This window comes from Hyaena hyaena, unplaced genomic scaffold (assembly GCF_003009895.1).
Source record: "Hyaena hyaena isolate Hyena2069 unplaced genomic scaffold, ASM300989v1 scaffold_257, whole genome shotgun sequence".
Lineage (NCBI taxonomy): Eukaryota > Metazoa > Chordata > Mammalia > Carnivora > Hyaenidae > Hyaena > Hyaena hyaena.
In genome coordinates, this window is record NW_024080889.1 from 749,436 (window position 1) to 776,389 (window position 26,954).

General features: G+C 41.0%; 1 protein-coding gene and 1 pseudogene across 3 annotated transcripts in view; both read right to left on the bottom strand.

Moving 5' to 3' along the window:
- ELAVL4 (ELAV like RNA binding protein 4) overlaps positions 1-26,954 on the bottom strand; it is an 88,452-nt gene that overhangs the window by 19,962 nt on the left and 41,536 nt on the right. For all 3 annotated transcript variants that reach the window (XM_039245404.1, XM_039245405.1, XM_039245403.1), the window contains exon 3: positions 3,299-3,402. In XM_039245404.1, coding sequence (XP_039101335.1) covers positions 3,299-3,402 — 104 coding nt within the window. The remainder of the gene's footprint in view (positions 1-3,298; positions 3,403-26,954) is intronic.
- Positions 12,055-14,307, bottom strand: LOC120240632 (annotated as a pseudogene).

The following is a 26,954-nucleotide window of genomic DNA, read 5'->3' on the forward strand; positions in this document are numbered from 1 at the left end:
TTAACAGGAACCATCATTTGTGGGCACCTACCACTAGGAGCCCAGTAATGAATCATTCACATCCAATAGGCAAAACAGTGTTTATTGTATTAAAATTTGACTTCAGAAGTCACAAGCTGCTTGCCCACAGGTCAACTATTAAGTTTTGTTTGACCTGACAACCTATGCTTTAAAATTTTTAAGTTGGTTTCCAACCTTTACAAATTGAGAGATTTGGCATAAAAAAACCTCTAGATTTCGTTTTTTATTGAATAATTGGAAAATCTGGCAACAATCTGGGCTTAAACAATCAGCAGTAGCCGAAGAGTACCTGGGCTTTTTATTGCTCTTCACCTCACTATAGTCTCCACCCTTCCCCCAGGGCTTTCCAGAATGGAACCCTGAATCTAGCTGTTAATCATTAAAACTTAGGAATTAAAACACAACAACAATTTAAGAATTAACTCTTGGTTTGCATGCAGCTATGTTATACATTACGTTTGAAGTAGAGTGCTTTGGGGAGCCTGGGTGGCTCAGTCACTTAAGCATCTGGCTCTTGGTTTTGGCTCAGGTCATGATCTCACAGTTTGTAAGTTTGAGCTCCCAAGTGGAGTCTGTGCTGACAGAGCAGAGCCTGCTTGGGGTTCTTTCTCTCCTTTTCTCCCTCTCACTCTCTCTCTCTCTCTCAAAATAAATAAATAAATTTAAATAAAAATTTAAAAAAAAGAGTGGAGTGTTTTGCACAAAGCACTCCAGAAATGCTTCAGAAATGTGAGGAGGGACAAACTTGACCACATCTTGCAAACATGTACTAGATAGTTCTGGGGTGATCTCTGTAAAGCATGCTTCCAGGAAGATACTTGTTTTTTCCAGATATGCAAGTTATGTATTCCTTCTTGGGAGTCAGAGCAAAGAGATAAATCTCATGTCACTTATCAAAGCAGACTGAAGCAGAAGTAAACAGTGGCCTGAACGGCAGAAAAGCAATTTTAAAAAATTAATAAATGATGAGACTATTAACAGCACATGAAAAGGGTTGGCTTTTTTCCCTCCCCTTTAATATGATTTTTACCTTAAACATTGTGTCCCTTTAGGAAAGGGAAGAAAAGTTAATAAAGGAACCTATCACTCAAACTTAATTTTTAGTATGGCAAATAAACTACTTTAATGAAAGGGCTGAAATCCCTAGGTTTGCACATTAAATTTTCATTTGTAGTAGAGGATGGAAATTATTGATTCAGCCGTGGCATCATGCATTTTGAATCCTACAATGCTTCGGAAACCCATGTTACTGCTGGGTGCAAATGTGTTGGCAGCAGTTTGATGCAGGGTGAGCACAGGGTGGGTGACGGGGTGGGGCAGTGGATAAAGAGAGAAGAAGGCAGACTGCCTTCCCGCAGAAAGAAAATAATCAATGTTCCCTGTCTGTAAGATACACTTAGACAAAGCACTGCTTCTGATGGCATGATGGATCAGGGGGTGCATTCTGAGAGCAGAAATCTGGGTCCCATCAGTCTTTCAAGAAACCCAACAGCTTCATGGAATATTTAAAAAAGAAAAAAAAAAAAAGGTAAAATGGATGGCCGGTGATTTGATCCTAAACTCTTGGGAAGGTTTGGGTTTCAAGAAAACTGTAGAGGAAAAAAAAAAAAGTATGTTTCTCAGTTCAAGGTCAAGGTGTCCATCAAGGCAAGAGTAAATGTCTGACATTCTAATGCTGAACTGGATAGCACAGAAAAATCAATCAAACCCACAAATACAGCTCTCAACCTAGTGTGGCCTCATCAAACAGTCAGGGACATGAGCATCCCATCTTCATGTAAAGCGTAAAAATAGGTATGTTTTTCCTTTGGAAGAAATTAATCCTGCCTCTCAGAGGACTACCCCATAATTAAACAACTCTTAATTATTTCTCCATTAGATAACTCATAGGGATTGACTGTAAGATGAGACTGAGGCAGCCTGAATCAAGCCTATTTGGGGGTCTTTGTGTACCACAGACTGTATGAGGTCAAGAAAGCAATCACCTTTGGAAATAAACTAAACTCAATTGCAAAAGTAGAGCGGCTTAAAATAAAGGAAGAAGGAAGGAAGAAAGAAACGCAATCAGATCATATATTCCAAAACAAGAAGGTTTTTGTTTTTGTTTTGTTTTGATTACTTCCTAGCTGAGATTGTCTTAAACCAATAGTCCCTGTGTCAGTCTTGATGTTGGGAGAGTAGCTCTGTTGAACTAAAAAGTTCTGCTTTTGTGTTTTCATACGCTGAGAGCTGGTGCCATCTATAGATTTCCATTCTGGGAGAGGTTCTCTTTTGTCCTACTTTGCGTCAGACCTGCTGTCGTGAGGATAAGAATGCCCAGGAGACACCTCCCTGTGGTTTAATAGGCTATGAAGGATGGGACTCATTAAGGGGCTGGCAGCTGCCCCCAAGCAGAATGCTGCCTGGAGGTGGGGGAAGAAGGGGAAGGGAGGCCGAGGAGGAGGAGACTCCATCCAGGAGACCACCGCTGGCTGTCAGAGGGGGCCCTCAAAGCAAACAGCATCACCTCCTGAAGGATCCCCACAAGGTGAAATCTGAACCGAAAGAGTGACGACAGAGTAGAGAGAACCTCTGTCTGGAGAAGCAGGCTCTGGATAACTGTTTCTATTTTTCGACTTAAAACAACCCCACCTGAGATATTATCTATAGCTCCGATTATTTTCCAATTGCTCGAATGTTATTTTTTTCTGTCATTCCTTTATTATGCTCCTAACAATTTGATAGTCCCCATCCCTATTTTACTAGTGCTTATTTATAACCTTTTTTTTTTTTTTTTTTTTTTTTTTTACTTTTCTGGTCTCAGTTAGGAGGGTCCTGTCCCTGGTTAGGTAAAGCCAAATTGTTTCCGCCTGCCACATGAGGCCTCTGCCTACCTCCCATCCCTATTTAGGCCATGCTATCCTATATGCTGTTCCCCGCTCATAATGTTTACATTCATTTCCATAGCTTCTCATGTGCTGTTCCCTCTGTGTGGAACAGCGTCTCTGGCTCAGCTTCTTCCCATGGCTCAGTTCTGGCCATCTATGCAGACTTGGGCTCACAGGCCTTCCTGGTGGGCCCTGACACCCCATCTGCCCTCTCGTCCCTTCCCTTTACTTAGCCTGCATCTCATTCTTTGTAATGATCTGCACCCTCCACTTAGCACTGTGGATGATAAATGTCCTTTGCATAAATAAAGCACACCACTTCCAGCTCCCTCATAGCCTGGATTTATGAGATCAAAGGAATGAAATTTAACCAGTGCCTCCCAATCAGGAGCCAGCATATCACTTCTTACCTTTATGGTTTTGGTCTGGAGTCTGAGTCCATTTAAAGTATTGATGGCTTTCTCTGCATCCTTTGGATCAATATAGTTAACGAATCCATACCCTAAACTCTGTCCTGTGGAAACATTTAAAAAAAGAGAGAGAAAGAGAGAGAGAGCGAGCTCAGTATCTTTATAGCAGTAATACTTTCCATTGCAGTGAGTCAAAACCCTCTTCCAATATATGGTTTCTTTTACACTGGGGTTTACCCCAGGTGAAGTTTCCAATTCTTCCATCTCTCACTTTGGTCAACCTATAAACTCACAGCAGCTGCCCACATTGGGAACGGGTAAGTGCCCCTGCACATCCACATACACAAGTGTCCACTTAATTGGAAAGAGGTGAGAAGGTAGTGAAACAAGAGCAGGTGTGCTTTGTTAGATCTGAACTGGAGTCACGGGCTTTTCCTATCAGCTGTTTGACTGTAGAGAGAAGCCACTGGATGTCCCATTTCCCACCCCTACCCCTCATGTCTTCTCTGGAGATAACAGCACTTGCCAGAGACAAGTTTGAAAGGGTTAATGAGAAACTGTGTACGAAATGACTACCAAGTACATTGCCTAGAATATAGTAGCTGCTCAACGAAAGACAGCTCTGCTATGCTCAGTCCTGTAAAACTGGGGCGAGCGCTGAATGCGGTAGCGGTGTCTGCTGCCTCAGTCATGCCAGCCACGCCCACACTCAGAAGGATGTAGCAGGATCTGAGCAGCAAAGACTGAGACATTTATAGTGAAGGCATGACCAGAATTTAAAGCAGTTGCTACAAATCATTGGTTGCCCTCATTATCCTCCCCGCCCCCCCCACCTGAGAACAATCTGAAAAAGGGGAAGGTTGTATTAGAAAGAACTGGGGAGCTCCTAACACAAAGGGGAGAGTGCAAACACATTCTGCAAGGAGGATTTAGCTCCTTTAGGTGGAGATGGCATCAACTTGTCTGCAAAGAGAGGTAGCAAGTGACAGGGCTCCCCCCTAAGTGAAATAAAAATAATGTGCTTGCGATCGTGCCACTGATTATAAATAGTCCATCAGCTCTGCCATGTGTCATCAGCCAGAAATATCATTAGGAAACTTTACATTTTTTGACATACCCTTTAAGAAACATAGAGCTTAGGGTGGCTGCAAAACCAGCTTGAACTTCCCAGGCAATGTTATTGATTTGTGGGCGGGAGCGGAGCCGAAGGGGAGGAAAATGACAGGACGTCACATGTCAGGGAAGACTGATTACATAAAGCTCTTTCTGGAGTACCCGGGCCAGGGCTGGGAGACAATACAGCAAAAAGCCTGCCATGTCCTGGTGACAGGAGCCCATTTCAGCAGCCAAAAAATCTTTCCAACAGCTTCTGTTTTGCTGGTAAATGTCTGTGTTTGTGTTGGTTGTAGGAGGGAACCTGGGAAAACAAGTTGGGTTCTGGATCAGAAAATGGGTGACTTTGTTATCCTTTATAGGACACAAGCAAAGAGAATCATGAGGAATGGCTCAGTGCCCATTTTTGTCCCCAAAATGGAAAACCCAAAATGACACTATTTTCCATTAGAATATTCCTCTGTGTTTTGGAATAACAGGGTCAGAACAGGAAAGACAGGAGCAAACTTGGCCAGATATAACCTTTATAGGCAGAATTAGTAACTGAAGGAAGAAGAGAGAATGCTGAGCACACTCCAGCTGCTGGGCCCCTTCTGCGTGTCATGTGTGTGTGTGTGTGTGTGTGTGTGTGTGCAGGAGTAAAAGTGTGAGATAGAGGTGTGTGTGAATTACAAGACCCTACCACATGTTCTCAGAAACTTCTGCAAATCCTAAAATACAAGAGACATTCGTTTAAAAATATCATTTATCCTAAATTTGGCTCCACCTCATCAAGCCCAGCTAAATTCACCTAATTAAATCCATTTTCATCATTCAAATTTATCAGTTCCGTTTTCCTTGTAAATAAGAGAAGCCCTAAAAACTGCAGCACTAAAATATTCTTACAATTATTTATTTTATACAGTCATGCACCAAGTTGAGATGCTTTGAAGGACATTTTTAAAGCAATAATCTCAATGATAAACCTTAGCTATGAGTTCTAGGAAACAAGTCAGACAGTCAATCTATCAAGCTAAACTGAATTTGTATAAAAATAAAATGAAATATGAAAAAATATAGACAAAACACTCACCACTTAACTGCAAACACTGAACCTAAACCCAAATGGTTCATGATTTGTCATGCTGATGGAATGTATATGGTGAAATTGATCATGCCTACCAGTGGTGTACATTCCCTGATACACTATATCTTTCTAATTACCATATAGTTACAGAAATCTAACATAAATATAGTGGCTATGATTTTTACATTCTATAGTTTACCTTTGGTTCAGAATCTTGCTTCAGGTCCTAGGAAGGTTCTGAAGGTCAAGTGAAGGAAAGGACTCCTGCTCAGCAAGCGGTGTCATACCTCCCCATCTGCCTGTATCAGTCCCAAACCCACCATCACCTCAGGTTGACTGCAATTAGCACAACTGTGCTGTCATCACCTGTTCTAGGTTTAGAGAGAGACTGCACTTAACATCAGGAATGAAAGTGCTTTGGGGAAAAACTAAAAACAGATGAACACTGTTTCAAAGGAAGAGGGGGGGAAAGGTTAGAGATTCTCCTTGATTTGAAATAATGAGGTACAAACTCTGAAACAGAACACTGCATTCAAGCAGAGGGGGACGGAGGTGGAGAGCATTGCCTGTGACAGCAAAGACAGGAGATAAACTGGCAGCATAATGAAACTACCTGTGCTGAGCCTCATTCACAAACGGCATCCTCACGTGCTTCTTGCCAACATAGGAGGAGTCCAGTTAAGTCTAATAAAAAATATTTGATGGAACTAAGCAGTCTCTTTTTAAAATATGTTTATTTATTTATTTTGAGAGAGAGAGGGAGAAAGAGAGCACGTGCACAAGTCAGGGGAGGGGCAGAGGGAAAGAAGAGAGAGAATCCCAAGCAGGTTCCTCGCTGACAGCACAGAGCCTGACATGGGCCTTGATCTCACAAACGCTGAGATCATGACCTGAGCTGAAATCAAGAGTTGGACGCTTAACCGACTGAGCCACTCAGGTGCACCCCCTAAGTAGACTAAGCAGTCTCTTTAAAAACACTCTAGAGAGGATTAAATCCTAAGGTAGAAAATATAAAAACCCAAAATTTCTTTCAAAAATTATTAGTAGGGGGGAGGGGAGAGTAAAATGAGGAATAATTCTATGTTTTAACCTGTATGTATGGTGGGCATACATTGGTGAGTTCTATATTTAAATGCACATGGAAAAATGTAGATGAAACACATTCACAAAAAATACCAACACTATTTCCATGGGGACTAAGAGAGCCACCATGCTAGGAAGGCCCAGGGGACCCAGTCTGGAGCCTAGAGCGAAGTGTATGCATATCTGCATCCCAGAAATAGATAAGGTCCTCTTATTACTCCTTTCCCCCCAAATAGCTACATCTCCTTTTATCAGCAATATAGCAACAATATTTTCAGAACAGAAAATTTTTTTAACTTTATTTTTGTTTTCAATTTATGAGTTTATTTTTAAAGCAAGTTGGTCAAATAAAACCATTAATTCATTGAAGCTATGTTTATTGAATCATCAATAAAAAATAAAATCAATAAAGAACAGATGATATTATGAAGTGAAGACTGCCTCCAAATTTTATATACTGTAGTAAGTCCCTGGCTCCCTGATGCTCAGGTGATCAACCACCCTGACATGTGTTACCACTTCTTCAGAGTCCTGTCCAGCAGGCATGGATGAGGGATCCCCAGTGACCATGCTTTCTTGGTAGTTTGGGATGGAAACTTAAAATTAGAGTGTAGTTTCCAAGGGGAAACAGTTATACATAATGGCTATATTTTAAGGCACTTCAGTGTGTTTTAGAATAAAGAGGTTCATGATTTTAACAAGCTTTTCTTAAATCTGAACCTGAATATTTTTATAAATTGCACATATGCACATGCACACACACAAACACATGATGGGTCTTCCTACTCCGACATGGCAACATCTCTATTCTGTTGTAATAATTTGTATACCAACTTCTCCCCTTGGAAACCAAACACTTCTCCCCACAAGAATTAGTTTATAAAAGTTTGCTTTCTTGAACATAGTAGGTGCCCAACAACTATTTGATAGACAAAAGAGAGGATACATATGTTTGTACCAATCCTCCATTTCTAGAAGAATGATTTGTGTTTGGGTGGGGGGAAGGTGGCGTACCTGGGGAATTCTTTTTCCATTTGTGAGAAAGGGAGAGCATGACAAGTGAACACCAAGGATTGGAAAAGAAAGCACAGAGGATGTCTGGGTAAGTTCTCCTCCAGCACAGATCAGGTGCTGCCCACCTTCTACGTTTCCAAAGTGCTTTGCCACCCATTCTGTTGCATCTGAATCTCACAATAACCCCGTGGGAGAGATAATCACCATTTTATGGATGTGGAAACTGAAAATCAGAGAAAACAGTGATTTGCCCTATATTATAGAGCTGGATCTTAGTCTAGATCAGGGATTGGCAAACTTTTGTTGTACAGGGTTAGATCGTAAGTAGCTTAGGATTGGTGGGTCCTCTGGTCTCTGTCATGACAAGCTTGCCATTGTGGCATGAAAGCAGCCATAGACAATATGTGTTTCAATAAAACACGTTTGGAAAAACAGGCAGTGGGCTCAATTTGGCCTTTTGGCCATAGTTTGCTGACCCCTGGTTTAGATCTTTTGACTCCAAATCCAGTACCCCTTGCCATACTCACAGTTAACTACATTTGAACTAAAATGTCACTGACAACTATTCTAAAGCCCTGAAATACCTCCGAGGCTTTTTTTGAATCATCTAAGAAAAACAAAATTATCTTCAATAGTTTGTGCTAAGCATTTTTATTGTATTCAAACTCTAGGAATCACCCTCATAGCTGGTTATAGCCCCATTTTCCTGGTAATTCTGTATAGAAGTTGTTTTCCCTTGCTTTCGGGGTCCTGGGGCTTACGACAGGAGGACCCCAAATGTGACATACTCAAGGCTGACAGCAACAACAGAGAAGCCATCACTTTGCAAGGCTGGCTGGAAGGAGCCTCAGCATTTTGCACTGCCAACCTGCACACTTTGCTCTTTCTTTCTTCAAAAATTGTCATTCTCCAGAAACTGAATAGCTATTCCCCTCATCTGCAAAGTCCCTGAGGGGGCAGCCAGATGGGTAGCTGCTGTTGATAAAAACTTCTGAGTTGAGTAAGGATTTTTGTGAATGTTAGAACCCCGAGCTCAGGATGAAATTCTGTTCTCCAAGCACATGATAAAATCCCCAGTCACCTTAAGATCACCTGCATGGCAGTAATCCACATGCAGGGTTAACAGCAGCCACCTCTAAATCCCAAGACTCCTTCCCTGCTGGTCTGGAGATGTCAGATGCCTCAAAACCTACCTGAACACACCCTAAAGAGGGTCAGAGAGAGCTGTCACTATTGTTATACAGATACACACACATACAGAGATATATGTAGTGTGTGTGTGTGTGTGTGTGTGTGTGTGTGTGTCTTAAAACTATATTTGCTGTACAACTTTGGTTAAGCCATTTAAGCTTTATCAGCATATTCCTTTATCTGGGAGAAGAGAGCTAATCCCTTGTCCTCATAATCAAAAAATCACTGCGATGGTTAACTATGTTAGCACATAGACTAACAGCAGCTACCATTTATTTAGGGTCTACCTTGTGCCAGTCACTGGGCTAAGTGGCCGGCCTACTAATGTTACCTAATTTACTCCTGTGTGAAATGGGTACCATCAGCCCCATTATGCTGATAAGAAAAAGAGGCTAAGACAGGTTAAGTAAACTGCCCAAAAGCAACCAGCAAGTAGGGTCCACAGCTAGGAATAAGCCCAGGTCTGAGATCATGCTTTTCTCTCCACAGGGCCTACGTTCGGTGAAAAGGCAGAGTGTCCAGCATCAAGTAAGCACTTGAGAGAATGCACACATTCTGCACTGGGGTCTCTTCCCCTTCTTCACACTGGCTGGGAATGCTCTGAGAGTCTGGAGCACCCATGGCTCTGTTCCCACCTATCCCACCTCTGTGGTTTTACATGGTGTTGGGCAGTCTGGGCCTTGGCTTTTCTTCTGCAGGCTCAGGGTTAGTAGAGCCACTGGTCATAGAATTTCTCTTCTTTTGGTAGCTCACACAATTGCTTCAAACTAAGTGTGGTTTAAAGTGTTTGTGCTCTAAGTGTGCTCCCTGTACCAGCATTGTTGGCATCATCTGGAGACTTGATACAGAAATATAATGATGTAAGAAATGCAGCTTCAGCTAATTGCTGTGTGGCCTTAGCTAACCAAGTTCAAGTAATGTCCCTACACGTAGGTTTCTGAGAAAACTATACATCTAATCCTTAGTAACAGGGAAGGGAAGCTCAAATGGGAAAGTCCTCAGAATTTCTTTGTATACACTATTTCTTTTCATACTCCAATTCTGAATTCCCACTTTGTTCCTTTCTGCTGCAGTAACTGCACCTGTAAAATGAACTTAAGATTACTTTTTCATGGAATTATTAGGAAGATTAAAAGTGATAATGTATGCAAAGTGCCTGGCATATAACAGATGCTCAGTGGATGTTGGTTCCTTGTCTTTCTTCTCTCATGCCCCATTAAACACTGCCTTCTCCTATTGTGTATGAGAATGCTATCTTGTCAGTGAGGTCCCAACCTTCTTAAAGGGAGAGAATGTTTTGATGCTTTTCTTTTATATTAGAGCACATAATATGCAACAGGCACACAGACTCCATGTGTAATAGGCACCTACAATATGCCAGATACTATGAGTGGGCCCCAAAATGACCAAGAAATTGTTCCTAACATCAGGGGACTTAATATGTGGAAGGGAAAGATGGATATAAGAATTAATGATAGCTTAGCAAAAATAATAAATATATCAGAGATATTTCTTTTAAAACTATATATAAGAACAACAACAATAACAACAAAATTATACACAGGAACAGAGAGGAGATGGAGACTGATTCTGACTGAGCAGAGTACAGAAGGCTTCCTGGAGGTGAAGGCATATGAGCTGGGCTTTGAAGAAACAGTACAATTTTGATAGGATTTTCCTACCATGGGATGAGCTTCCAACCTGAGGGCTGAATCTAAACACTGCATGAATTTACCCCCCAGGTATTTACTGAACATTTGTCATGTGCCAGACATTCTTCCATTTACTGAGACTATAGTAGAGAACAAAAACACTTGGTTTTTGCCATCACTGAATCTATATTCTGATTGGGGGTGATGGAGCAAGATAAGAAACATAAATAAAATATAAAGTTTTCAGATGATGGTGACTATTGGGGCTGAAATAAAGTAGAGGAGGAAAAAGACAGTGTAGGGGATGGGGTTACAATATTTTAATAGAATGGTCAAGTGAGGCCTTGCTGCTAAGGTGACACGGAGCACAGACCTGAGGGAATGGAGGCAGCCAGTCCCCTCTCTCTGGAGGAAGGGCATCCCAGACAGAAGAAATCTTTTTTTTAAGAAATCTTTTTTTTGAGAGGGAGAGAGAAAGAGAGAGAGAAACAGAGAGAGAGAGAGAGAGAGAGAGAGAGAGCAAGTGGGAGGGGCAGAGAAAGGAAGAGAAAGAAGTTCAAGCAGGCTCTGCACTGTCAGCACAGAGCCTGGTGTGGGGCTCAAGCCCACAAACCACAAGATCATGATCCAAGCCAAAGATCATGATCAAGAGTTGGATGCTCAACTGAGTGTGCTACCCAACTGCCCCAGGCAGAAGAAAGGTTATGTGCAAAGTCCCTGAGGCAGGAGCATGCTTGGAATATTGGAGCAATGATACAAGTAAACATGAGGGCAGCCCACCACTGCACTTAAGTGACTAAACAGAGGAAGGGGCACCCCTGGTATCTTCAAACTGTTTCTATGATGCTGCAGAATAAAACATGTATGAAAATCATGCCAGCCCCTTCCCCTCAGCCCTGCAGATCAGGGGAACACTCTCACCAACACACCCTTTCAAAACCATCTCTTAATGTGTTCCTGTTCCTCATGAGGTAGGCAGCAACTTGAGGCCAAGATGCTATTTTATTCATCTCTGTACCCCCAGGACTTACCAAAGGGTCCATGACACTGTTGAATATCCAGTAAATATCTGTTGGGTGAATAGATGAATATGATCTATTTGCATGCATATGGACATACTCTTAACCCACTCAATCTCCCATATACCATGCAGAAAGGGACTAGGAAGAGCTGCAAACTTTTTTTTTTTTTTTTTACACCAGGGCCTTACCCATGTCCAGAGGAACTAGTCCCATGAGACACATCTGAAAGACCTGCAGTCTTCACTCTGAAGGAGAGAGGACTCTAGAGGTGCTCAGAGCCAATTCTAGTATTTGAAAGGCTGTCATGGGAAAGCAGGGGTAGGCCTGTCACGTGGTGCCCCAAGGGAGAGAATAAAGATCCAGGAGAAGAAAGTGAGGGAGTATATTTCTGCCTTGGTAAAAGGAAGAAGTTTCTAATAATGACAGATGAGAGCATGGCTACCCTGTGAAGTGGTAAGGGCACAATGACTAGAAGCATGCAGAGACCAATGTTTGTTATCAGGGAATGGGGCAGCAGCCAGCAAGATTGACTGATCCTTGTAATGCTAAGATGAAAGGTTTTAAATTATATTTTATTTATTTATTTGAGGAACAAGGGGTAAGTTTTTTATTTGTTCATTTCTTGCATTTGAAGTACTCCTTGGTGACATCCTTGGCCTGAGGCAAGTCTTTGCCACAGTTCTGAGCCATCACACAACTGCAACCAATCACTTTATGGGGTTTTCCCTCTCTGTCAGCTTTAGAGAAGCCTACTCATTCCCCTGGTTTCTTGTTGTCATCAAACTTAGTTTGGTTGATTTGGTGTTCGGCACAAAGGGCCTCTGCTAGCTTGACATACATAGGCTCATCCAGTTGGATGCGAGCACACAAAGATGGGCTTGGTGCTTGTCTAAGGCTTTGGCAGCTTTGTGAATTCCATGTGCTAGGCCATCGTGGATGAGGGCAGTCTTCAACATTTCTCGTAGAGCAGTATTAATGTCCATTATACTTCCAGCAACAATGCCTTCCCTGGCCAAGGGGGAGCCAATCTTGAGTGTACCCTAGCCTCCACCTCTGCACTACTGGGTGGCATCAGGGAAAGAGCTAAATTCTATTTATTTTAGACCCAACAATCCCAACTTGTTTCGGTTTATCCTGACTTCTAACTGAGGAAATAAAAAAGATAGAGAATAATTACTAAGCACCGACTATGAGCTAAACACTTTACATATATCATCATTTAAATCTTTACAACTTCTGAAACAGGCATTTCTTTTTTTTTAATGTAAGTACTATTTTTTTAATTTAAATTCAAGTTAGCTTTAAAATTTTTTTTAAGTTTATTTTTTTTAATGTTTTATTTATTTCTAGGAGAGACAGAGAGAGAGAGAGAGAGACAGCGTGAGCAGGGGAGGGTCAGAGAGAGAGGGAGTCACAGACTGAAACAGGTTCCAGGCTCTGAGCTGGCAGTCAGCACAGAGCCCCACGTGGGGCTTGAACCCACGAACCGCGAGATCATGACCTAAGTGAAAGTCGGATGCTCAACCGACTAAGCCACCCAGGCGCCCCTAAGTTTATTTTGAGAGAGAGCATGAGCAGGGGTGGATGCAGAGAGAGAAGGAGAGAGAGAATCCTAAGTAGGCCGTGCACTGTTAATGCAGAGCCTGATTTGGGGCTCAAACCTATGAACCCATGAAATCATGACCTGAGCTGAAACCAAGAGTTGGATGCTCAACCAACTGAGTCACCCAGGCGCTCTGTTAGTGGTTTTTTTTTTTTTAATGTTTATTTATTTTTGAGAGAAAGACTCTGAAAGGGCACTAGTGGGGGAAGGGCAGAGAGAGAAGGGGACAGAGGATCTGAGAGTAGGGGAGGGGCAGAGAGAAGAGGGAAACAGAGGATCTGAAGCAGGTTGCGTGCTAATAGCAGTGAGCCCAATGTGGGGCTTGGACTCACCAACTGTGAGATCATGACCTGAACTGAAGTTGGAGGCTTAACCAACTGAGCCACCCAGGCGCCCCTTAAATTCAAGTTAGTTAAATATAGTGTAGTACTGGTTTCAGGAGTAGAACCCAGTGATTCATCACTGTGAGGCAAGCATTTCTATCCCTGTTTTACAGTAGGGGAGTCTGAGGCCCAGGAAGTAGATGTAACATACCCAAGGTTATTTGGCTACAGAATACTAGCCAGAGTCCTCTGATTCCAGAGCCTGTGCACTTTTTTTTTTTTTTTTTTTTTTTTTGCTGTGCCCTGGTTTCTTGAATATATGCTCATTTGTATGCTAAACACCTGCTGGCCATGGCACAGTGTGCCTGAAACTTTGAGAGAGGCTAGGTTTTCTAGTACTATCTCTGAGTCCTCATGCTTTCCATTTAATTTCAATATATAACCCCTCAAGTATCCCATTCCCACCCTCTCACTTGGTTGTGCCTGCCAAACTGGATCTGGTACATCACAGAATGACAGTCTTGGAAAGGACTTTAGTATCAATCATCTTCAAGTCTGTCCTACAGATTCTGAAACTGAGGACAAAGGAAGAAGCAAGGAGTTCATGGGCTAGTAGAAAGTCAGACCTATGAATCAATAATGATAGTAGAGTATGGTTCAGTGTTATGACAGTTAGAAGAAGAGAGGGATTTCTGAGACTAATTCAGAAAGATTGATAGGAGATAGCCAAGCAATAGACAGAGAAGGGCATTCCAGCAGGGGACAGCATGAGCATCTATCCCTTGAGGAGAGAGACCCTGTCATTCGGTTTACAGCCATTACTTCCAGGAGGCTGGTGATTGTTGGTATCAACCTGAACTGTCAATACTGCTCCAAGTTGCATCTGGGCTCAGATGTATATATGACATCTCCCCATACCTCTGGCACAGATTCAGGAATCATTTAGGCATCTGAAATTTTGAGTGTGTCTGCTTTCTGCCAACAACAAACACTACTGAAAAAGACAGGACCTGGTCTCCCTTATTTTGAATTCCTGAAGTATTTAAAATTACACTGAACCAGTATTAGGTTATTTCCAGAGGCTACATTCTGGCTTCCTAAGTAGATGTAATTTCCCTAGAAGCTGAGAACTCATCGTGTGGCATCAAGATGGCAATGAGCAAAACACTTGTCCCACAGTGGGCATTCAATATAAGCTTGCTGAACTAAATCTATTTCTTAATGGACCTGAAATTCCTCAAGGGCAGGGACATGGATCTTATTAATTTGGTACGACCAATGTCTGGCACATAGTAGGGTTTCAATAAATCTATGTTGAATGAATGAATGAGTGAATGAATTCAATAAGTGAAGAAATAGGAGTAAAAATAGTTATTTTTGAGGGTTTACTATGTGCCACTGTACTGAGTGCTTTATTTTTTTTCCATCTTTACTGAGCTATATAGTCAACAAATAAGATTGTAAGATATTTAAAGTGTATAACGTGATGATTTGATATGATTTGATATGATGTGTAATGATAAAATACATTTATTTATTTATTTACTTACTCATATTTTTGGTGAGAACATTTGAGTTCTAGCTGAGTGCTTTATTTCTATCATTTCATCTGCTCCCTGAAACAATCCTACAAGGTAGGCATTATCAGTGCCATTTACAATCAAGAAGACTGATGTCCAGAGGCCTCAGAGCCCAAGACACAAATCCATCTGGCTCTACAGTCCAAACAAGCTTTTAATAGAGTTTCCTGATTTCAGAGGTGGTATCACCCAAACTGTTCAAGTAAATGTGAAACAAAGCCTGTGTTACTAGGGTAAGGTTCACGGAAATGCAGAGTATCTAAAATGATTTCCAGCAGTCCCCAGAGCAGGAAGGACCGGTTACAAAACTACAATATTCCAAAAAGAAAGCCAACCAACAAATTCTCAAAGGAGGGTTTTTTTTTTAAACCTCTTTTGGTTTGTCCTATAAAATAAGTTGCTCCAAATGACAGATCTATATATTTCAATAATATGCCTCAACAAATGACAAAACGAAACTAACCTGAACCCTATTTTTCTTCTGTCTGTTCAGAGAGGAAAGGCGATTCATAAGATAAAAAGCTAGTATCAAGTACTTAGTTAAAAAAAAAAGCTGAAAAGGAAAAAATAGGTAATGTACCAGCGATAATAGAAACCTCAGTGACAACCACCTCACCCTTCAGCATTTATCACATGAAAACAAGTGTTCAGACTGATGACCTTGGGGCAATGAAAGATTCTTAATCGAAGCAACACTCAATTAAGTTATGTTCAGGATATTCTTACCGACAGGAAAGAATAGTGAAACATTTCAACATATTTTTAACAAGGGTTGAAACAAAAAGAGGAGGATTTTGGCAAACTCCCAGCTAGCCAGAGAAATGAACCAGAATTCTTAATTCTTGGTTGGCTTACTCTCACATACAACAAAAAGTCGGGATGTCATACAGACAAGACTTTTCACCCAGAATGGATGCAAAACCAACAGGTGATTCCAGAAATGCAACTGATGTTAGACAATGGTCTAACAACAACAAAGGAAGAAGAGGTAGAAAAAGTCATCAGGTTCGTATAATTGCATACACTGTAATTAGCCTTTGGGCAAAATGAGACTCTGTGGGTGAAATATCTGTGGGTGAAAGGAAGTGCTGGGTGTAACACTAAGACAACGGCTTCTAAAACTCCCATCAAACACTGTGTACATACATGGCGTCTGTGGAGGCTCCTGATATCATGTTGGGAGTTAGATTAAATGAGATAAGTTATGTGAGAAGGCCTGGCACAAGGTACATGCTTCATAAATATTAACTGAATATAAATCTATTAAAATTGCTTTTATCCAAAGTAAAAGAAAATTCATGGCTCTCAATGAAGGAGGTGAGAAAAATAACTTGTCTATGCAGAGCTGGAGAAAGATTTTGTCTGAGAATCTTTGTCAGTGTGTCATTTGTAAAGTCAGGGCTTGGGGATCTCTGCCCTTGGACTCACCACTAACAGCTGTGTGAAATTCAGAGATGAGAACCCCATCCCTATCATCAAGAGTTCACTGATAGTGAAGTACCAGGCAGGAATCTCGTAATCATGTTTGGTTCTGACAAATGTTAAAAAAGATATTCCCCAGATCCACGGAAAAAAAAGAAAAGAAAAGAAACAAGAATCAAAGCACATTTTCCCTTTTCATCACCAGTCAGCTTGCAGATAAGAAATAAGACAAAATCAAGAAATAAAAACCCAAGAACAAAAGGACTCATGCAGAAATGGGTCTGTAGTGTAGAAATCAAGGAGGGAAGCCATCTTCTTTGATTTTTATTTATTTATTTATTTTTAAGCTAAGTGCTTCTCGGGAATGGCTATTCTGTGCAGTGTGACCAGCATCATTACACTGAGTCTAGCACCTGAGAGAGATGAAAATGAAGGAATGCCCAAGAATGTGTGTGAGAATCACAAAACATAAACACCTTCTATGGCTCAGCTCTTTTGGGCAATGGAAAATGAAATGTCACCCTGACAATCAGAAAACCAAATGCATTCATGATTTAAATCATGCCCAGAACATGCTCAGTACTAATTTTCAACAAAAATGCCTAATGTGTGATGGGGCTGTGCTGGTGCCGAAGGGACAGATCCATCTGGCACCATATTTGGTTTCTTTTGGGAGCCAGTAAGACCTTTCTAGGATGCCAAGGCCTCTGCTTGCCCACTCATGTGTAATGGAGGATCCCACCTCTTTCTTAACCAAAACCATAAGGTCATCAGGTAGGAACTATCCCAAACTGCCTCCTTCCCTGCTACTGCAAATTTATCCCTAATGGAGCTCCATTCCTCCCTCCTGGCTTAGAATGACAGTCAATAAAATGCTGGAGAAAGAAAGGTTCTTAGAGTAATATTATGTATTATACCATTATAATATAATTATGTATTATACCATTCCTTTTAAGATTTATAACACATTAGCACAGACTCAAAGAAAGCACTGATAAAAAGAAACCCCTTTTTAACTTGGTTCACTTCAGTTTCCCAAACTCATTTGGTCACAGAACCTCTTTTAAAAAAACATATTACCTATTAAACACCTTTGGGGAAGACTTTTAGATGAGATTCTCAAATGAACTCTACTCTTTGAAACAGGACAGAATACTGCCTCAGGATATAATTACCCTAGCCTGGGGGTGTGGGTCCCAGCTCTGAGCTATAATTCCTGAGATACCAGAGGGGCCCACAGGAAAAAGGAACCGAAGCCAGAGAACAGTTCTAAGGTCTCTTTTTACTGTAACGGTCTATGATTCTGCTTCTCAGAGGACATCACATAGACTTGCTTCTGGGTAGATAAACTTAGAAGTTGTGTGACCTTGGACAAGTTATTTAACTTTTCTGAGTCTGTTTCCTTAACTCTAAAATAGGGCTGATAATACCTATATCTCACAGAACTGCTGTAAGAATTATATACTACTTACCAGGTGCTATTCTGAGTGTTTTATATGTTGATGCTCACAATAATCTTATCAATATCCCTATTTTACAAATGAGAAAACCGAGGCACAGAAAGGGTAAAAATTTGCCTGTTATACAGCTAGTAACTAGTAAGGCTGGTATGCTAACACAAGCAGTCTAGGTCTTAATCACTAGGCTATCATGCCTAGCACAATTCCAGATTAAAGTAGGTCCACAATATTCCCCGGGAAGACACACACACACACACACACACACACACACACAACTACACAAATGCTTTACACCTCCTCTTCCTCTCTGGGATTTAAAATGTGCTGTTTTTGTCATTAGTTTATTACATGGGCAGTTCAAGTGGGCAGCATTCAGACACCAGCTTCCCAAACACAAGGATCCTATGTGGTTGCTCAAGGAACAGAAGAACAATTCAGCATTCTAAATGATGACTCACAACCACTATTTTCACAAACAGCCTGCTAATTAAACTTTCTTATGAACTTGCTAACCAATTTTTCCAATGCATGGAGGAAAAATCATTCATTATAGACCGGAATCCAAAATCTAATATTAACAGCACAAGTAGGATCTGTGGCGTTGTAATTTGATCAGCTTGAGCATTAATAACAGTTAGACACTGATGTCTGCGACAGTTAATCAGCTTTTGTTGAGATGTACATAGATAACTGAACAAAACATCTGGAAGGCAGACTAGAAAGCAAAACTAGCTTATCACAAGGGGTTTAGTATTTGCTTTATCCTTATAAATCCCCTCCTCACAATGTCCTATCTTCTAGGTGACCACAGTAATATCCTGAATTGGTATAGCACTTTGAAGACTTACCAACACATTAGTAGCTTATCTCTGGTCAACATACAGTAAGGTGGAAAGAACCAGTGTCGTTATCCCCATTGTACGTACAACAATCTGAGACATAGAACGGTTTTATCCACTGAAAGTTCCATAGCTAGAATGAGAACTTGGTGGAACCCCTTCCATTTTATCATGTTACCACTCATAAAGGTGGCCTGGTTTTAAAAACAATCTTGGAAATCATCCTGGCATTTTCAAATACTGAACTGAAGGCTTTCATTTATAATCTTCCAGAACCACTAAAACGCTATTCATTATTACCGTAGCTATTTCTGAGGTTTACTGGAATACATCCTACACAACCACATGCAAGATTCAGGATGAAATAGCAAGAATGCGAGGAACCCTCTCTTATGAAAAGTCTCTTATTCCAACTGGCAGCAGCATGTGGTCAGACAGACATGGGTACACAGACAGCTCGGTCAGTCACTTCAAATGTGAGCTTTGGTTTCCTCATCTAAAGAATGGGGCTGCTATTACTGCTTAGGGTTGTGGTCAGGATTAAATGAGATAACAAATATAAAGCAACTGGCATCCAGCAGTGCTTAATAAATGTAAGGTCCCATTCTACTCTCCTGCCTTCTCATATGGCATTTCCTACTTCCTACTTGTAATTATATAACTGAGGACTGAACCAGGAACAGATAGATATCTACTTTTCCTTTCCTCTCTCTTTATCCATCTGTTGGCCCAGGGGTAGGACACGGGGTGAGAAGAGGAAAGCAGTTAAGAAACAGAAGGGGCCCCTCCCATTTATAGGTTACTTCAGTTTACAAGTACCTTCATTTGTGTCAGCTGGTTTGAATTCCAAGTACTGTGCAAAAAAGGCAGGGTAAGGATCTATCTTCTCATTGTACGTTGAGAAAATGGAGGTCCACAAGGAAAAAGTGACTTACCCAAGGCCAGGCACATAACATATCGTGTGTGTGTGTGTGTGTGTGTGTGTGAGGGGCTGGCACAAGATTTCATTGATATCTGTCTCACTTCTTTTTTTTTTTTTTTTAAAGGTAACAGGCCTTTTCCACTTTTTTTTTAAATGTTTTATTTACTTTTGAGAGAGAGACAGAGCGCGAGCAGTGGGGAGGCAGAGAGAGAGGGAGACACAGAATCCAAAGCAGACTCCAGGCTCTAAGCTATCAGCACAGAGCCCGACACAGGACTCGACCCCGTGAACTGTGAGATCATGACCTGAGCTGAAGCTGGACGCTTAACTGGCTGAGCCACCCAGGCGCCCCAATATCTGTCTCACTTCTGGTTTGAGTTCACTGCACTGTGTCTGGTAGTTCTGAGAGGGAAGCTTTCAGGGGGGGTGTGTTTATGTGTTGGGGATGGTGGAGCACTCTAGGGTAGTGCTCTATTTCTTCTGTACTTAGAGGGTGGTTGGCCTCCTTGGAAAGGCTCTACTTACTGGCAAGGGGCACTGGGGAAGGGAAAAGGTGGCTGAAGACTAGTTCCAGTTTTCAGGGTCAGGACCAGAAAGTGAGAGTAACATTTGATTTCCCTGTGTGCTGTCCAGCTCAGAATCCTGAGCATTGTAGAACCTGCCAGAACTCACTGCAGGAACACTTACCAGGAAGATGTAAGCAGAGGACTGAAGTGCTTGTCTGCCCAGCCTCAGGGTTTGAGGGGAAAGGGGAAGGCTGAAGAGACCTGGAGGTCAGTAATACCTTAGTTTGTGGCAGGGAGCAAGGAAGCCCACTTCAGAACACTTCCTTCGGCACATTATTTACAAAAACAGTGAAAACAGGGACTCCAGTCAGGCAGCCTCTCTCTGACACTGACTTCCCTGGCCAGAAAAAAACATGTCAATCAATCCAACATGGGTTCAAGCTAGAAAGATGAGGAAAGGAAAACTCTATGTATGTGATTTCAGGCTTCATATCCCATCCTGTATTATAGCTGGCAAGTGTCTCCACAGAGGTCTGTGGGCTAATAAGAGTGTGGGGGGAAGGTGGGGGGGGGCTGCGATCCTGCTTACCACTTGAGATCAAGGTTGTCACCATCCATTTTTCCTTGATGTAAAGAAAACTTAGGCTAGGTGGTTGGTTACTTCTCAGAAAGTCTCCTAGCCACATTTAATTTTCCTTTTGGCTCTCCTTTTATCATTCATTCTATACCCATTTTGTAGACGGGGGTAGGAAGCTATAAAAACCTTGCCTTTTAAAAAACCCCGTGGCTATTTTAATTCTAGCTCTCTTCCATATTATCTTACAAAGCCAAATCAAATCTTCTTTTAATCAAATGGCACGTAAGTAAATAAAAAGGCAAAAAGAGGAGGCAGGACAGGCAGCAAGCAAAGAAAAGAAAAAAGAGAAGAAAGAGCAAGGAAAAGAAGAAGCCAAGTGCTCTTGACTCAAATCTTCTATGGGGGTCACTGGCCTCAATATATTGGCTATTTTGACAGGGTCAGAGGAAGTACTGAATGTCAAAGCCATTGAAAACAGACAGAAAGGGAAATTTTGGGGATTATTAACTATATGTTTTATACTCATACCGCCAGTAAAATGATTAAATCTTAGTCAAGATGTTTGTGGTGAGAAATTCCATTAGCAGCCATAGGAATTGGAGCAATTAACTGAACTAGCTGTATCCACTTAATGGTAATGGGACCTCACATATCACCAGACATCCAACTACAAAACAAGGGCCAAGAAGGAAACCAAACTTGTAAGTCAGCAAGAAACTAAAGTAGGTGCAAGGAGAGTCACTGAGAGAACTTGTGCCTGACCTCAGCAAGATAAACAATGATCCTCAAATCATAGACGCCGTGGGGAGCCTGCAAGTTGTCCACCTCCTTCTGTATTAGGTCAGGTTATTTATTAGGAAAGTAAAAAAAAACACAGACTTTGGAGTCTGACAAACCTGGGTTCAAATCTCAGCTCTCGCACTTATTAGCTGTGACCTTGGATAAATTACTTAACCTTTCTGAGCCTCAGTTATTTCATCAACACAAAGGGGCCACTAATAACACTTACCCACAGAATAGTCCTGACTATTCCATTCACTATCCCTTGAAGATGTCTCTGAAGCTTGGTTCAGCTGCTTGCCTCTTCATGGACTGGTCTCCCATAACCTGCTCTCTACCAAGATCAAAGCTCATTTGATACATGTTCTGAGAACCCCAGCCTACTGTCATCTTTTTCTCCTTTGTACACCCATAGCTGATCTCTTCATATTCATTTATTCACAGGCAGAGTGATAGAGTAACAGAAAGATCACAGATTTTGAGTCAGACAGATCTAACCCCACTCTCCAGCTGTTTCTAAGTCTTGGCTTCCTTATCTATAAAATGGGAATAATACCACTGATCATACATAACTGACATAAAGCTTCAATGAGATAACATGTATAATATGTAACTGACACATAGCAGGCATTCCATCAAAACTCCAACTTCACTGTATTGTTATGAGTCCTGTGTTAATGAAATTACTAGCTAAGGTCAGGACAGGTGAGTTTGGACCTTGGTGAAAAACAAAACAAACACCCGCCCACCCAAACACACACAGACAAAATAGCAAAGGTGGATGTGTAGTGATATGAAATTCCAGCCCCTTCCAGACCTGTAGGCTGCTGCAGGATCCCATACTTTGTCCTGGCTTCCCCCATCACTGCCCTGCTAGCAGTAATGTGTGGGCATGAACTATGTCTTATTCTCTCTGGCTTCCTCACAGACCCTGATACAGAATTTAAGAGAAGAGAAGGAAAGGGAATAACATTTATTTGGTCTGAGAGAGCATACACTAAATAAATACTGTTGGCTGAATGAAAATGTTTTACAAATGTAAAAGCCTTATCCAAATATATGGTCTCTATCTGAATTTTATCTTCTCTCCAAACTAGAAATATCTTCTCCCATCAAAGCTCAATTTGGGGACTGTAGAAAAAATAAAAAGGCAACTTAAAGATCTTTAGTTCTTACAAGGAATAAAGACAGATACAGAGTTCATCAGTTAAGAGCAGTAAGGGAGATGTGGAATGAGGTGGTTGTGGGGTGGGGGAGGCAGACTGAAAAGAGAAATCACCCTGCCACACCTCCCAGAAGACAAGAAAAAATGAATTTCCCATTAACACATTTCAGAAAGCACTCTCCTCCTACCCTGAAGCTGATGAATTACATTTTTAGATAATGTGTGGAAATTTCAGTTTGACATTACCTTCCTGCTTAGTTCCTAGTCTCAATCAACCAGGTCATTCTACAGCGAAGGGGGGGAGTAAGGGAAGGAGTGTGTGTGGGGGTGTTTGTGTATGTACTGAGGGAAGGAGGGAAGGCTGGGTGAACAGGGAATTGGTCCTATGAACCAAACAGTCAGCTAAAGCACAGAAATAGAAAACCCTTAAAATACACCAGGCCTGATTCACATCCCAGGTAAAAATCCTTTGAGACATTTCTCTTGGGACATGAGAATACTTTCCTACTGTTATCTGAGTTTGGAAGCAGGGCAGAACCATCTGATATGGAAAGGAAGATGAAGGGGAAGATAGCCAAGGGGCAAAAGGAAACCATACCTGGTCTGTAATCCTGACTCCTATATCCTGGGAAAAAAATTATATCGAAAGAAGCAGAATGTACCTGTACGAATTCGAATCCTCACAGCTCCACTTAGTTGCCAACCGATCCTAATTAGAAAGTATGGGCGGTCTCTGCCTCATGGGTGTGTAAGAGGCACAATAATTACATGGTTTACTGTTTGCACTTAACATTCTGACATCTCCAAGTTCCCCTTAATAAGGGAGACCCCTATTCTTCCATTCTGTATCCCCACTAGGCTGCCAAATCTTCTCCATAACTGAATATTTTCCATTCACTCTCAACAATAATCAATTTCCCTCCCCAAGTCCACAAATCAAAATTCTTTCATTCTTCTTTGTGGAATACATGTAAGATGACTGCAGGGGGATGAGAAATAAAATGACAGATGCAAATATGCCTGATTTTCCTTTGAATTCAAAAAACACGTTGCACTGTACCAAACACATTTTCAGTCAGCAGCAAAATGTGCTGATAAATGCTACTATTTCCTCTACCCTTCCCATCACTAGCCCTCTGATATGCATGTAGAAAAGTTCATTTAGCTAATCAATATCTTGGGATTTTCTTGGGTTATGCATAATTGAGACTGGGTTTTAACTATGCTTAAATTTAAGGCAGCATCCCTTTTAATACAGTGCTTAGAAAATCAAGAAAAAGAAAACATAGTGAAGAGTATTTTGTGAAGAGATAAAACCTGAAGTTAAAAAAACACTCTACTCTTTCTTGTTCAGGTAAATGGTGACCTGCTTAATTAAAAAACCACCAGTACTTATTATTTTTTTAATGCATAATATGCTCTATTCTGAAACAAAAGATTTTGAACTCTAGTTGAATTTTCCCTAAATTAAAAGTATTCATTCTCTAGGTAATATAAGCTGAGTTCATCTGTAAAGGGGAAAAGTCAGTTGAGTATTTTTAGAGAAACTGCCAAAGATAAACTGTAAATTGAACAACTCACAATTAGTCAGACAGTCCTGGGTTCAAGTTCCAGATCCTCCACTTGGGAGCTACATCACCTGGGGCTAATTACTCAATTGTTCCTAAGTCCAAGTTTCTTCATCTGTAAAACAACTATCTTGAGGATTACACGAAATTCCATCTATTCATTTCAGTACAATGTTTAGCATATAGTGCGCAATAAACCCTGGCTATTATTATGAGTCTCCAAGAAATCCCAATTTACTATTTAAATGAGCTTCTGTATTTAAAGCATTGAATACCATGTCCAAAACACACATAAGGCACAAAGAAACATCCAAAAACTGCTGCTATTATTTTTTTTGGCTGGGTGTTGTAAGAAAGTATGCCAACAAACTCACCTTACGGCTGAATTCACATTTTAGGAACGAATTAAAAGCACTTTCATATTTTATGATTTTTCAGAGTCTTTTATTGCTTATAAAGTTATCTCAGAAGTAAAACTCATAATGCCCTAGTTCAGTTTCTTGAAAGTATATAAGGTAACATAAAGCAGTCCACAGCCCTCACTTTCCTTTTTCTTTTAAACCGAAGAGATGATATTCTATGCAATGCATCCTGACCTTAGGGACTTAACAATCCCCCTACCCCCTGCTGTTGTACCCACATGTCACTTACTGAGAGGGTCACAGAGGATTAATACCATTTTCACCAATCTGAGAAAGAAAAGAAGTTACCCAGCGTCACTGAATCAAAACTGAGTTGGTTCCTTTAACTGGGAGATATGATTCCAGATACAAAGGTGGTGGGTGGTAAAGCATTCACCCTGATGTCTACAGCAGTGAAGGGTCTTTTTTGCCTTGTCCTGCCTTTTCCACTGAATGATAACATTAATGAAGCCAAAGACGTGTTATAAAGAAAAAAATGAAAAAAATGGGCTAGAGGTGAGGTTTAGGAAATGTGGTCTTTGTCTGGCAGGGTGCAACTCTAACCAGCTTCACTTTTTGGTATGCTTAACTTCATCTGGCAATGCTGCTTCAAATTAGATTACTGTTTCCAAAGACGCATGTTCCTGCTCTACTTCCTGTGTCCAAAACACAAAGGAATAAAAAAGGCTTTTGTTCTTAGACTGAAATTTTAGCTCCATACCTTTGCTTTTCTTCCCTCTACCTAAATCCTAACCTCATCTTTCAAACCTCTCCCAGTAGCTCCAGCTAACATAGACCTCACCGTTTCTCAACCATCTACAGTTCTTACAGTCTGTTCCATGCCCTGGTTACTCCATATATTCAGCTTTATAGAGGATAATGTTTAGTTTGGACCACTCTGTCCTCAAAACCCTCCCTTCAGAGCTCTTACCTGCCTGAATTGGGATTTAAAAAAAAAACAACAAACCTACACTGTATGGGCACATGAAGAGTAACATCAAGTAAAAATATAATTCTTTTTGATTGCTATAATGCAAAAAATTACACAATCTAGAGAAGGTAGATCAAAGCTGTTTGTTGTACAGGGATTCATTTCTGGGGATTTTTCTTTGTTACTTTTTTTCTCCTTTCTCTATTCCTTTTGGAGAGCAGTGATAACAAGATAGACAGTTATTAAAAAGTAATTTAGCATTCCAGGTATGCTAGCTTTAAGATATACCCTCAGCCACCTAACTGTATCCTGCCTAAGCCATGTCCCCCCCGCCCCCTAAAATACTGAACATCTCTAATGCAATCTCAAAGCTTGAAAAAACAAAAGGACAACATAATTAAAAATGAGAAACTAATTCAATTCTTTGCATTTCGTGGGAATAATATAATTTCTACCAGGGGTTTGATGGTTTTTTGCCTGAGTTCCGAGGTTGCACAAAAGCTTGCGGGCCACACACCACGTCCCTTTCTCTCCAGCAGCAGAGTCTGCAGGTGGATAAAGGAGAAAAATGAAGAACCTGGCTTCCTGTGCCATCACGTGTCCACGGCTGCACACAAAAGCAACTTGGGAGACATGTTTTCTCTCCCTGGTACCTAGATTATCCTGATAAGTGTCCTTTTCCAATTGGAAAAAGAAAATCTAATATTTTTGAGAAGATAAGTAACAGAGATGTCCAAAAACACTGTAACAGAATCTTAAACCTGGCACTTTCAGTAAATTTCGTTCTACTCTGAAGGCTGAGTTGTATCCCCAGAGGATGATAAATATTGTTATCTTTGCCTCCTGTTATACACAGGAGTCTAGTTTAAAGCCATGGTGCATTAGGTAGAATCTCCAGAGGGTGGCCAGCAACTGCTGCTCAAAGGATCAAAATGTTTCACTAAGTTATGGAGCCAGGGTTAGGTGGGGATCTTCAATTAATATAGGCAGGGCCACCCTGCACATACTTCCCCGTAAAATCATGTTTTTGGAATCTAGGGGTGAACCTCAGATCCACCACCTGGTAATAATAGTGTTGCAGAGGGAAATTACTTGACCTCACAAGGTTTCAATGTCTTCATCTAAGAAAATGGAGGCTATTCTCAGGGTTAAATCAAATAAAGTATGTCTAGTGCTTAGCAAGTGCCTAGCACAGAGTAAGAGAAAATGACAGCGATTATGTCTTAAGTCCATGCCCAAATTTCCTCTATGTGTTCTCAAATGGAGAACTCATTCACAATTCACAGCCAGGAACCAACCAAGCCTACTACCTACAATGCCTCAACAATAAGTCTCTCTCTCTTTTCCTTCCTCTGAATATCTCTTTCTCTCTTAATTTGATAAGCTGGAACCTTCTTTTTTTTTTTTTTTTTTTTTTTTCAAATAGTTTATTGTCAAA